Source organism: Harmonia axyridis, chromosome 4 (assembly GCF_914767665.1).
Source record: "Harmonia axyridis chromosome 4, icHarAxyr1.1, whole genome shotgun sequence".
In the NCBI taxonomy this organism is placed as follows: Eukaryota; Metazoa; Arthropoda; class Insecta; order Coleoptera; family Coccinellidae; genus Harmonia; species Harmonia axyridis.
The window spans coordinates 25,477,524-25,491,692 of NC_059504.1; the positions used below are offsets into that span (position 1 = coordinate 25,477,524).

The window sequence follows — 14,169 nt, forward strand, 5'->3', positions numbered from 1 at the left end:
ACCATTTTCTGTTATTTATATTAATACAAACTATACGATATTATATAGTTTTGAAATCAGGAAAAATTAAGCTTTCCAAAAATGGCACAGAAATCTAGTGTTCTCATTTGAAAAAACATAACTTTGGGTCATAGCTTCGTAATTAGAAACCCTTTTGAAAAGACAAGCACGTCAGTGGATTCTACGTAAATCCTCTGGTTTAAAAGTTGTAGTGCTAAAACATCGAAATTTGCCCACCCTGTACAAATAAGTTGAGTTATTACATTGTAGAGTGGAAATGTTTCTCTTCAATCTTATATTGCTACGAGTGATTGAAATAAGTTAGTTCAGTCGAATTGCAATGACCACCTCCTTCTCCTCCGATCTATGAGACAGAAAGAACAATTTATTCTAATTCAACACTGAATCATTCATCAGTGAGTTACACTTCACTTATACCGAAATATCTTAGTTCTTATTTTCTAGTTTTTTTTTTCAGAAGGCACCACTCCACTGATCAATTTTATTGGAGTGTGTGCCAGGAAATTGGAATAAATGTGTAGCCGTTCTCGTACTATGCTTATTATAGCAGTAATAAGAAATAATAAGGAAATTATATAATATTCAACTTTATTTGTTCTCTTAATACAAAAATCAGATCAATAAAATACAAAACAATGAGTTTTTCTGCTTACGTCGCTTAATATGTACAAGAATAATATCATTCCAAAAATCACAGAAACTCAACCTTTTCACGGAAAAATTTTACCAGACTCTACATTTGCTTCTAGGATTCATCTTGGAACCTATGGGACAACTAAAATCTTCCGCGAAATGATCCAGATTGCTCAAAGGTCCATTAACTCTGAAATTTCCAGGGGAGTGATATCCTGTTAAAACCCTCAGTTTCAAAGCTTCCGGTCTATACTTCGAACACCAAATATTTCCAGCAGATATCCAGAACATCTGTTGAGGCGTGAAGTCAAGGCCTGGGAGACGCATTTCTGGTTCGTTTCTTTGGGTCCACGATTGATATGCCAGATAAGATTCTTTTATTCCTCCATTATCAGCTATATTTTCTCCTTGAGTGTTGATACCATTCAGCTAAAAAATCGTTTTTAATATTTTGAGTATGATGAATAAATTCGCAGACTATCAATCTCCTTTCAATCATAAAGTCAAACAACAGTTGAGACAGAGGAATAGATATGATTGAGTATGTTCTCATTATAGAACAAGATTTTTGAAAGGCAAAAATACGATGGTTTAAGACGTCTAAAAATACTCTGGAACTTCTACAGAATTCCATCAATGATCGTTCAGATCTACATTCTGCGCTAGTTAAAATTAACAATATTGAAAGATAGATCAAATGTACAGTGTTAGAGATCTACATGGATGCTAGATATACATTAAAATTAGTATAATAACATCGTTGTTCATTAATCTATGTTGGGAATTTTCATGCAATGGCCAAGGTTTTGTTAGGCTTACATCTCTGCAAAGTTATTAGTGTAATTTCTGAAATTTTGTATGACAATAATAATCAAGTCAATTTAAAAATGATGATTCGATGTGATTTTGATGGAAATGATCACCAGACATTGCATTTATGAACCGGGTTCATGACGGATCCGACTTTACAATCGAAATCCTTGGCGAAGTATTGCATGTTGCTCATTGGGCCTATAACCCTGAATTTATCTGGAGAATGTTCATCAGTGACCACTATTTGTCTTAAATCTTCTTTTCTGTACTTGGAGCACCAGATGTGGGCGGCTGAAACCCAAAACATCTGGCGACCATTCAGGTTGATGCCTGGAAGGTAAGGTTCTTCGCCGTGTCGCTTCATCCAGTGCTCATAGGCGATGTAGGCCTCCTTAAGGCCACCACAATCGGCGATGTTCTCGCCTTGTGTGTTGATTCCATTTAGCTGTAAGAGAGGAATGCCAGCCTCCGTTAGTACTAGGCCTACCAAACCACACAAGAATTTACTGAATGAGCTAAGATTACGTATTTCAAAACGACCAATTAAAATTCAATGAGTACAATACTTTCATAAAGAATTAATCTCAGTTGATGAGTTTTGGACGGAGCTATCAGAAGGTGCGGTGTACCTGGTCACCACAGGGTTCCACCTTGAAAAAATAAAACGATTCATTAGCGACCCTTATAGCTATATAATCCATAATAGTTATATAGTTCTAACCACTTACTCAATTGAATTATTTTCGTATTGCAACGTAGTGAAAATGTTGGCTAGATTTTTCAAGGGTTATTCGTCTAATCCTATATTTTGACCAAAAACTCTGGTCAGGTTTATTCGCAATATATCATGTTGGGATTTATCACTAATTTATCAGATATATCTAAGGATTTCCAAATGGATGAACAAAGTGAAAAATAGCGTAAATAGGTGGTAAGCATCATTGCAAAATCCAAATACCCATTTTATTATAGGTTTATATTTATTTAACCTCTAGTTATTAGTTGGTTTCAGGAAAAATGTAGGCACAAATTATAAAAGCAGTTGAAGCTTCGAATAGGCTAGGTGACAGTAGGTATTGAGCACTATAAGAACCAATGTTTTTAGAGAATACTATATGTTGAAAGAATTCGAAAGAAAAGTTTTACACCTAATATTTTAGGTAAAATCAGTACATTAGTAGGCATAAATTAATTTCATTTTCTCTGCTACTACTTGAACTTTTCGTTTTCTTGTACCTTTAACTCAAATAATTTCTGCAAGGAGCATAAAATAAATGAACTATTAAATAGTTGATAAAGTGTAGGATCAAAAATAATTTTCGAGAAAAACTTATGATCAAATTACAAGGGATTCAAAAGAAGGTGTGTTCCATTGGTTTATTCTTGAATTTGGGAATCATTATGTACTTCTAAACTGAGAGAGGTCATTTATGAATTATAAAATTGTGTTAACTCATTCAGTAAATATGTTTTAAGATTAATTGTATTTACATGTTAGTTAACTCAAATTGAAAAAAAATGTGGCCAAAACTATACAGAAAACCAGATGCGTATTTCACATGAAATGTAGTAAAAATCGTGCAAGAATCAGCTGATCCAAAATGCTTCATCAACATTCGCAAAAAAAATATAATGAAAAAGAGGTTTGTCATAGATCTTTATTTACGTAAGGATTCATAGCACCGTTTATATATGCATTATTCGTAGATGATTCTGCGATGTTCGTTAAAAAAACATGTGGTGAATTTTGTCTATAGAAAAAACATTTCAGAATAACTCACTGTTAGTTGGAATGAGTTCAATTAAAACATTCTCGAAGATAAAAATATTCATTGACGCTTCAATCCAAAAAGGGTCATTTTTTTTTCGTCCTTCGCTCCTAAAATCATTCCTCTAGAGTAACAGTATTTTTGGTCTTGTAAAACTCTAGTGCTTTCAAATTTCAAATGCATCGATTCCGCAATTCAATAGATCAGCTGTTCTGGCTGCAGTGAAATTCTGGTGTAATCAACATATTAGAAAATAACAAACAAAAGCCACACGACTTCAAATACAACATGCTTCTTTTAAAGGCACATACCCATACTTATATTCTGCAGCTACAATATTGCAAATCTAAAATCCATTTCTACTTAATAAACTTTCCAACGAAAACCCCATGCTTAAAAGCTCAACTCCGAAACGAAAACTGATAATACCTACCTACGTCTCTGATCCTATTATCGGACCAATAAAAAATTATTTGTATCTAATGGGCATACATCTCAGTAACATTCAATACTCGAAAGAATATATTTAATACTAATGAAATGTAATGAACTGAAAAAAGTTCATTGAATCGCATCAAAACTATGGACCGACTTACATTACGTCCTATTTCTGGAACTGTGTAATTTCCGTATTGATCTATTATACATTGAGCCTTCTCGATGAAAGCCTTTTGGGTCGAAGGAGCCCACCAATCTACCAGATTGCCATTTTTATCGAATTGCCTGCCTTGGTCATCGAAGCCGTGAGTTATTTCGTGACCAATAACAAAGCCAATAGCACCATAATTCATGTACCTTGGTCTGTCAGCATTGAAAAATACCCCCTGGAGAATACCAGCTGGAAATTCTGAAATATAATTATTATATCGTTAATTAAGAAGCATACCCTTCGAGAACATCGAGCAATTCATTTTTTTATTTCAACTTTTCATTAAACATATTCAAAAATTTAGAAAGTTTCTTCGATTGCTAATAAAAGTTATGACCAGATGTTAAGACTTTATTTACAATAGCACCTACTGATACTTTTATTTAATCTATAATCCATAAAATCATCAAATCTAGTGGATTAACACTTTCCTTCAATTCAATGAAAGTGACAAGGAAATTTGGAGTTCGGAATGCGGTTCTTGTAAAGGTCTAACCGTTGATCTTTCAGAGAAAATTCCAGGTTTTAATCTTCCTAGGAAAATTGTACAAATTAAGATTTCTGAAATACTGTTTTTACTGATTAGATTTTGTTTAAGATATTTCTGGTGTCTCATATGGACTTTCTCAAATAACAATAGGTACACCAAAACTCCTTTTTCTTGTCATTCCCTGGATATACCTCTTCATCATGCATCCTCCTCGCCGTGTTTGATTTAGCAGATTTTTGATTTACTTGTTTTTTTCTTTTTATCTTACATGAACTGTAATTTTTTAGTAACTCTGCTTTGGCCTGGCAAGATTATACAATACAGGCATGCTTGCCTAGTTAGGTCTTGCCTGGTCATGCGAGATTCTCAAATATTGTTAATTGTAGGAAAGATATTGTATGGAGATCTAATTGAATAAATTGAATTGAATTGAAAAAAAATTGAATTGACTCGGCTCTGAATGAGTCACTTTTCCTTCCTCTTCCGGTGGCACTATACAAACAATTTACGAATCAACGGCATCATTTTAAAATTTTCATTTGTTCTGTCAAAAGTCGTTGATTGTTGATGTAATCTCAAATCATGACATTGACAGAAATACGAATTAAAAACGACGCGGAAATCAAGTGAAAAGGGACCAATACCATTAAAATACAAGATAGGTTGGCTCCTTCAAAAGTTGCTACTTGAGGTTTTTTAAGAGTACTTAGGTAATATTGAAAAACCTTGAGATTGAGACATTGGAGTAGTCACTTGAATACACCAATGTATTAGACATCTTAGCAGAAATTTACTTGGATGGCGGACAAGTATTTGACAAGTCCTGCGTAGTGAGGTGCTGCCCTCCAGTGCCATATTACCGAATAGGCCAACGTAGGCAAATTTTCTGTAAATTATACAAAAATGTAGAAATAAACACCGAAGCTAACATCACTTGAAAACGCAATAATGATCGCTGTATGGAGTCTAATTTTGGAAAGATTTGATAGTGAGTGAAGTGAGCGAAGTGAAAGTTGACATTGGTATAGATGAAATTGTTTTGTATTATGAGTCATTGGTTCATTATATCGGAGGATTAAGAGATTAATTTGATCGATTTGAGGAGGAAGTGGAGAGCAATTCTGGACTTCTGGACGAAATATCAAAGTGAAGAAAGAAGAGCCACAACAAAACTGTTCCTATTAATGAACTCGAGTGGGACATGTTATTTTAAGTGGGAGGGAAAAATTCAGAGTAGGGATTTATCTTGTTATAATTGACCATCTAACAAGAGAATTGAATGAACGTAAACATTGCTACAAGGATTTTGCTGCGAAGTTCTCTTCTTCATTAAAATTGCAATCGCTTGATTCTAAAGAATTAGGAGTAGCAGTTACTGATCTCATCTCTAGTTTTCTTGACGATTTATATGAAAAACTTCACGATGAATGTTTGCACTACAAAGTCTACGTAGCTCAGTCAGAACATCCTCCAAAAACTCTACTCGAAATGAGTAGTTACCTTCATTAGAAGCTATAAAAGCTAAGTGCAAGTGTTTTCCTAAATTGATATTACAATTAGAATGTTTTTATGCACTTTTGAAACGAACTGCTCAGTAGAAAGGTCATTTTCATCTTTGAAGCGCATTTTATCCTATTTGCGATCTAGCATATCTCGAAAGCGTTTGAATTATCTTCCGTTTTGTGCATTGAAGCTGATAAATGTAAAAACTTAGACTTTGAAGTAGTGTTGCGAAAATTCTCGAAAAAAAGGCAAGAAAAAATCTTTATTATATTGATGATGAAAACTGTAATTGCGAAGTTATCTGAAAATCTTTTGGTTAATTTGTAAAATACTATTGAATACTCTGAAACAGTAGATTGTTTCATTTCCAGGTAGTAAAATGTCTTAACACCTGCGAAAATCACGTGTTGGAAATTTTTTTTAATTATCTTTACTCAGGGAGGCGACAAATAGTTTTTGGCCTACGGGAGGAAGTAAGTCGAATCCGGCCTGCTGCCTCATACTATTAAATTTTATCTGACCAAACTTTTGAAAGTGTTTCAGTAGTAATACACGTGTTGTCTTATAGTAGTGTAGTGACTCGGTCTGCTCACAGATGGCGCCATGGCTGTACGTGCCACACTATATCGGCCCCGGCGGATTTAAAGAGGCCGTCGAGTTGCAACCGAGTCACTTCTCCACGATGTTGCGAGAAGGTGTGTCTTAGGCAGAGGTCGCTGGATAGCCTAACTGAAGAGTCAATCAGCAATCTTGGGACGAAAAATCAACCCCCGGGGGAGGGCGCACCTCGTACTTGTCTCGAGAACAACTTGCCAAAGTAGTAAGTCATAATCAATTTGTTGGTAGACTTGACTTGATAAAAAAACAATTTATTATTTGAACTCAAGCCTAAAGCCGCCTATTTGTTTCTAGTCTACTAGGTGAATTTTAGGTGGTTCTTGCTACTTACGTATACTATTCTCAATCGATGAATAGAACGCGTTTACGATAGCAGGTCTTCCGTGAGTTATCCAATCAGTCTTGTTTACCGGTTGCCTCAAACGTTTGAATGAGAATTGAGTACCGAATAAGGTGAGATTCAGGACGGATCCCATGTAATTGTTCTCGTCCATCTCCAACTGAAAGAGTAATCACCAATAAAAAGATGCACTTATATTTGTTTCAGTTAATGATCTCACATTTTGGTAAAACTCCTCTAGCTTGCTGTCATCCAAAAGCTCATCTGGATAAGCTATATGAGTGGACATGGATTTGGCCTTTTCTATAGCATTTTTTTTAGTTTCGTCATCCATCCAATCGACCTCCTTTAAGATTCTCTCGAATTCAGCTCTTATGTCACGTACCATTTCCAAAGCATTCTGTCGAGCGTCTTCGTTGAAATATTTCCTAACGTAAAGAGCACCAGCAGCTGTTGATAAACTGAAAATATATAATTATAGTACTGAGTGTTTCCAAAATCTGCTATACTAAGCATGTTCGAATTAGAATAATTATTAGTTAGTTATAATGACTCGAAACACAAAAAATGAAGATTGAGTGAAGAATATTTTCATGGGTGAACAGATAGATTTCATCAGAATTTATATATAAATAAGGAAATATTTTTTTCAATTCAAATCTTGCCGCGCAAAGTCGGTAGTAATGACTGACTAAAGTGATTGGTTTCTATATTGTTATTACTTACTAACGTAATGAGATGGAAGCATTGTTATTAATGTTTTATAACTATTGATTTATTTGAAAAAAGTTTTTAGTTTTGAGAATAGTCTTTAATTGACGTTTATTTATTTACAAAGCATCATTTTTGAGTATGTCACTACATCAATTTAAGTAGCATCACAAAGCGACAATGAGTGTATTATTCTGAACTGAAAGAAAATAAAAATGAATAAATTGAAATTCGAATTTGTTATTAAATGCATCCGATGATTTGAAAACAAACATTCTGTGCGTAACCACTATTATAAGAAAAGTGAATTCAAATTTCTACTGTTTCACTCACCTGCCGGCAGATATATCAACGCATTCTTTCCATCTTGGTGCCCTCTCCGTTTTACCAGATACAACAGTAGTGTATTCTAGTTGACGCCTCCTCAGAGCTTCCGTTAGATATGATACTGATGAAGCTGCAGCTCTCCACATTATGTAATTGGCTTGAACTCTGAAGAAAATAAAGTTATAAATGATAGGTGGTTAATACATGTCTTCACAAATTGATAAAACTTTTAAGAAGAAGCTATGGTAAATGACTGGTAACATCGAAAAAGTCTAGGTTGAGAAGAAACCACAGAGAACGTGCTGTCATTTTTGTTCTTATTTTGGGCTCATCAATATCGACTGTAGTGATGAGCTCTAAAATATGCGAAATCGGTTTATCTTTGACGATAGCACTGTGATCTATTCCGAACCTAGATTTCTTGCAGTCCAAAGTTTTCACTCATTTATACAAATACCGAATTGATGAATGTTCAATTGAAGCTATGTTTTGTACAAAAAAAAGTAAATCAATCAATTACTCTAAAACCCCTAGAGATAGGAACAAGGAAATTAATACATAAATAAAAGTGATAATATACACTATTGGTTCTATTTGATTTTGAATTTATTTTTGATAAAAGTGGCAATACCGCAGCGCTTAAGATATTTTATATAGATGGATAGAGCAGTAGTTTCTACCCAAAAAACCAAATTATCGTAAGTAATTGCACAAGTGCATCAAAATTACCGATTATTTTGCATGACAGCGTGTTGTCATAAAAACTGCAGGAGTTCATTTTCATTTTTGGAGAAAGAGCCCTCCACCTTCGGTGTCGGGCTCTTTCTCCAAAAATGAAAATGACCGAATGCAGTTTTTCAAAGAAAACACGCTGGAATGCGAAATTATCCGGTAATTTTGATGCACGAGTGTAATTCGGGGGAATATTTCCCGAATAAACTGTTACATTACCTGTCAAACCGATTTAGAATGGAATTGCCATAGATTCGCACTGTGTAAGATGCATAGAAACTAAGCATCTATGAACAGAACAATTATCGCAGTGCAGTTTCGCTTCCTACAATGCAATTATCGCTGTAATTTTCGATAATTGTTCTCCAGATACATAGAATTTTTGACAGGAGGGAAATATTCGATAAAATCGCATCGTTCTCCGTAAAAGATCAAGGTACCATTGACCGTGACCGACCCTCCTATACTTCGGAAATATTTTGTGGATAACTAAAAATCATGTCCTTGGTACTTTTTAGAGTGCTATCTTATATTTCCAATTTTTTGTGAGTTTCAGAGATATTTACCTTTTGGGGGTTATTGCAAGAATTTTTTCTAGATCCGTTATATACGATGGTACACTAACTACAACAACCTCATCCTTGGTTATCACAGTATCTGGAGCTAAAAGTGTATTGATGTACTCAAGCCAAGGAATGCTCTGGAACCTCCTTTGTAATTCTTCAACCGTCATTGGATTGTATAAAAGAGAAGCGTTCCTTCTCTTTTCACTTGGCAATGAAATCTAGAAATAAATTAAAAAGTAATACCGACATCGAAAATTTCAAAGTGTTTACATTTGCCAATTTGATTTCGAAATTGAGAGATTCTTCCAATTCCTTCGATGCTCTTGTTTTCTCCGCTCCAAAAAGAACGGCTATATCTACCATATAATCGTAGTAGGCCCGGACTAATTTATCAGATAGCCCTCTGGTGAGGAACTCTCTCCTGAGTCCAAAGGATGCTTGGTCCAACTGAAACAGATGGATAATTAGAGAATTTCTGATGACGCTATCAATGAAAAATTTTGCATTAACATTATGGAGACCATTTTTAGAACTCATTGCACCCACAATAAATAAGCAGCAATATTCTATGGTTTTGATTATGTGATCAGCATTAAATTTAGCAAGGAGCTTGATATCGTTATATCATAGCAATACCCAGAATCTCAACTCCGTCGGTTTTGTAATAATCATGTTTTTTTTTTCGATATTCTTCTTGAATTTCCAATGTCTGAGATGAACCCAAAATCCAAATTTCAATTTCGACAATAATATATTGGATGAAACCTGGATTGAGATCCCACGAATTATTTTCGATTGACTACCTTGACAACAGGTGCCCATCTCTTCTGCTCATTCCAGTGTCTCATTATTGAGGGAGGAGGGGTACCTTTTATTAAGGTGTTCAATCGAAAATAATTAGTAAGATTCCAGCCGTGGTTCGATACTAATGAAAAAATAGTACTTGGTAGATAACTATGCCATCTCAAAGCTCCATTTTCCAGAGGTGAATCTCATTTTGTGATGAATATTTTCGAACCACATATTTTCAATTCAAATAATCTTCATCTAATTCAGGTGGTGGGCGACCAACCAATGATCTTGAAATATATAGGCTCAACTTACATCTATAATCCTACGAGTTGAGTTTTTGAGATCTATGCCCACAGAGAAATCGATGAGGTAATCCACGCTATATCCATTTCTCCTGAATTTATACACTGCCTTTCTCCAGTCAAAATCACCATCATTCCACATATCTCCTTCCAATACTGGCCATCCACCCAAATTCTTGAATATCTTGAAAATGGTAGTTAACCCTTCCTTTTCTATCAAGGTCTTATTCATGCAAGCCCTGTAGAGTTTTTTGGTGAGTTGAAACGGTTTTGGTTCTTTGGGATCTATAGGTTCTTCAATCATCGATCTGAGTTGCTCTTGCAGTAAATCACTTATAATGCTGAACGAGGTCACAGAAGCTTTATCGTCAGGAATGTTAGTTTTCTTAAGAAAGTTTCCACAAGTGAATTGGTAAAAGTCATCACATGGATCTACCGAAGGATCCATATACTCGAGAACCTTCGAAGCTGTGTGAATGCATCCAGGTGTGAGACAAATCTTATTGTTTGGCACTTCTCCATTGGAAACAGTATTGATAATGGATGGTTCGGCACCCAATAATGGCTCGGCAGTGAAGGAACCTGAAATTATCGGAATTTAGACAGAAATAAATTAGAATTATTGCGCTCTTTTCATTCCAGAAAATAGGTCCTAATATATAGTATTTGCGGAATAAAAACCTTTATTCGACCATTAGGTTAATAATTTGTTGGAGGAGACTTAACATTTTCAGAAGAGGTCCATCATACACGGATGATATAACTTGTTTAAAATATTCCAATAAAATAATTCAAATATCAATCTTTGATACAGAATTCACATCAATATTCTCAATGAGTAACGAATTCTTGAATTCAATTCGAACGACATGTAAATGAGTTTCCTATATCCTATCTTAAATAAGAAAGTGAATCAGGGCAAACTCAATAAGGTGAAAGAGTCTTATTATGGCTAAATAATTATTTCAACTATCGCTCTCACTTATATTTATAGAACGCCATCAACAAGATATTGGCAGTCGATTCAAATCTCATTTTTAAGGAGGTATCTATTGAAATTTACTCTCTCAATGCCACTTCAATACTTTTAACATTAGAAAATTTCACAATATAATAATAATTTTTGAATGAATCACTTGATATTATGGTCTAGCAAAATATACAGAACTGTTCTGAGTAATAATAGGTACTACAGATTATTGATAGATAGACTTAAGAGATAAATTCAGTCAAGAGTGAAATTTTATTACATTATTTCTCAAACAGAGTGATCCGTCTTCGGCGAGTAGAATTTTAAGAACTCTGATTTACAAAACGTAGAAATCAATGATGATATAATTGTAGGTGTTCTAAAATAAGATGAACATAATGAAAGAAATATGGAAGTCATAAGTGAAAAATACTCTGAAAAATAAAAATAGAGAATAAAACCAGATATAATTTACGAAAAAGATAAACGATCAAAATTCCCGCAAAGTTATATGAATTTATTGTAAAAGAAGCTAATTACACAGAAATTAACATACCTATCTCATATGAAGAAACGGCGGAAACCAAGGAGAAAGAGAATGGCGCACAGCAATTGAAGAAGAATTGGAAAATTTAGAATCCAATAAAACAGTAGAGAAAGTAGTGAACAGCGATGGACAATACTTTGAATCATAAATGTATAACCATTTTTTTTAAATAAAGCCTCGAATTTTAGGAAAAAATGGCGGAAGAAGAGTTGTACGCCTATGTAGTAATGAGTTAAGTATTGGAATGCAGTGAAACAAGTGGTCGGATATCTAAGGCCCAGTTTCACCAAATGCTTTAATCTTGACTTGGCTCTTAAGTGAGGCCTTAGATCACGATTAATGTAATGTAGCGTTTCACCACACTCCAAAGCGCCATTTAATCGACCAATCGCGATTTAGCACTAATCGGCCATTTTTGGAGGATTATAACCTTTCAAGTAGAGATTAATAATTATTTATCAGTATGGAACTCTTGTCTATGTAATTATTTTTCCGGAAATTTCTAATTTTTGGATCAATTTTATCAAAATATGACTATATGTATAGGCTCAATATTTCCCATTTAAAATACACGTAAACTTTGTTTTTGTGTTTTATGAAACTTATTGCAAAGAATAATTTATTGATATGTTTGATTGAAATATTATTTAAGAAGCAGTTAAACTTGTTAATGAAAATGAATAAGTTAATAAAATTACTTATATAGTTTTTTTTCCAGAATGTGTGGTTTTGTGAAATGGGATAATTTCTTTTTAACTTCTGCAAGTTTCCGACATTTCGAAGCACATCACTCGACATTTTCGGCAAAAATTAACTTTGTTTTTTGTTTACAAGATGACAAATGATTTGAAATGTTATGAGTTATGAATGAATGACACCTGACACCTAGCGCCAATGATGGCCATCACTGCTAATACGATACAGAACACTATATAACTTTTTGTTCACAACGTTGCCAAATGGTTTGACTATTTAATCGCGATCATCTTCGGACGGGTTGATGCATGGTGAAACAGAAAACACTGTTAAGCCTGCTTTAGTAACAAGCGGAGTTTAATCAATCTGGGATCAAGTGCTGTTTGGTGAAACTGGGCCTAAAGGAGACAGTGTAAGTAAAGCAGTGATTTAGGGAACCTAAATCCTCGCCTAAATCGGACCCGATCGACGTCGTTTGGGTGATATGATCAGGCAGTTAGGTAGATCGGAAGAGGTTTCCAACAGATTTAAGGAGGAACGGTTGTGAATGGGACGTGAAATTCTCCATCAGACGGATCGCTATGTCCGCTTATTCGTACCTCGTGCTGTATTGGTTTATATTTTCGATTTGATATGATGGCATCTGGAGAACTTATTAAAAAAGAAGCATTGGTAGAAATTATAGAGATGTTTGAATCATATAAACTATTGTGGGGCACTTGGCAATCTTCATATTTCCATAAAGATGGGAGGAACCAAGCGTTTGCCTGCTTGCTTGACTGGAATAAAAAAATTGAACCGGCAGCAATACTACAAATGTCAAAAAAAAAATGAAAAGCACATACAAGAAAGAACTGAAAAACTAAACCATTTTGAAACTTTAAGAGCAATTAATCCTACTTGCGTTGTAGATCGGAAGCTGAAGATCAGGTCATGAAAATACAACGCTCTGTCGAGACAAGACAGGGAGATTGGAACTAGGAACGGGAAGTCAGGGACGGGTCGTGATTCGTGAAATCTCCGCTTAACTAATATACAAGGTGAGTCGGGAGTAACGGGCCAAACTCCAGAAGCGTATTGTACACGTGAAAATAATTTAAAAAAATATATGTTCTCTTACGATTCTCATTTGTTTTAGAGATACAGGGTGTTGAAGTTTGAATACAAATTTTGTAATAATCATTCGAGTTTATCGAATATTTATGAATCATCGCTACAGATCGGGAAAATAACCATAAAAACTAATAATGAATTTATTCACCACAGCTTATCTACTAATTGGATTTTTCATGACAATTTGGATTTTTCTGAGGATTTCGAGAGAATCGTTCGATATTTTTTCCTCGAAATCAATAGCAGATACGAGAAAACTACAAGAGACCATAAAGTTCAGTATATCAACAAAGATTTTTTCTACATTTTTCAAATTAACAGTAGCAAAAAAAAGCTTTTGAGGAAAACAGTGGACAGTGTTACAGAGAAAATATCGCCCTGTGGATTTTCTATCGAAATGTCACATAGTGTGAACTATCAATGATAATATTTATGCCAAATTTCAGTTGAAAATCTTGTGAAGTGTAGATACTATAAAAGAAAAACTTGAGAAAAATTCTAACTTTAACACACTATCTCGAAACAAATGAGAATCGTAGAAGATAAAAATGACTTTTTTGAATTATTTCAACGTGTA

At 34.3% G+C, this 14,169-nt stretch overlaps 1 protein-coding gene across 5 annotated transcripts in view; it reads right to left on the minus strand.

Moving 5' to 3' along the window:
• Positions 1-592: 592 nt before the first annotated feature.
• The window catches only part of LOC123679038 (neprilysin-2-like), a 49,063-nt gene continuing 35,486 nt past the window's right edge, over positions 593-14,169 (minus strand). For 3 of the 5 annotated variants that reach the window (XM_045616366.1, XM_045616367.1, XM_045616363.1), the window contains exons 3-10: positions 10,277-10,848; positions 9,443-9,619; positions 9,173-9,390; positions 7,881-8,039; positions 7,057-7,297; positions 6,828-6,996; positions 3,833-4,083; positions 593-1,912 (exon numbers count right to left, since the gene is read on the minus strand). In XM_045616366.1, coding sequence (XP_045472322.1) covers positions 1,574-1,912; positions 3,833-4,083; positions 6,828-6,996; positions 7,057-7,297; positions 7,881-8,039; positions 9,173-9,390; positions 9,443-9,619; positions 10,277-10,848 — 2,126 coding nt within the window. In that variant the 3' untranslated portion in view covers positions 593-1,573. The remainder of the gene's footprint in view (positions 1,913-3,832; positions 4,084-6,827; positions 6,997-7,056; positions 7,298-7,880; positions 8,040-9,172; positions 9,391-9,442; positions 9,620-10,276; positions 10,849-14,169) is intronic. The other 2 variants (XM_045616365.1, XM_045616364.1) reach the window with 1 other exon arrangement.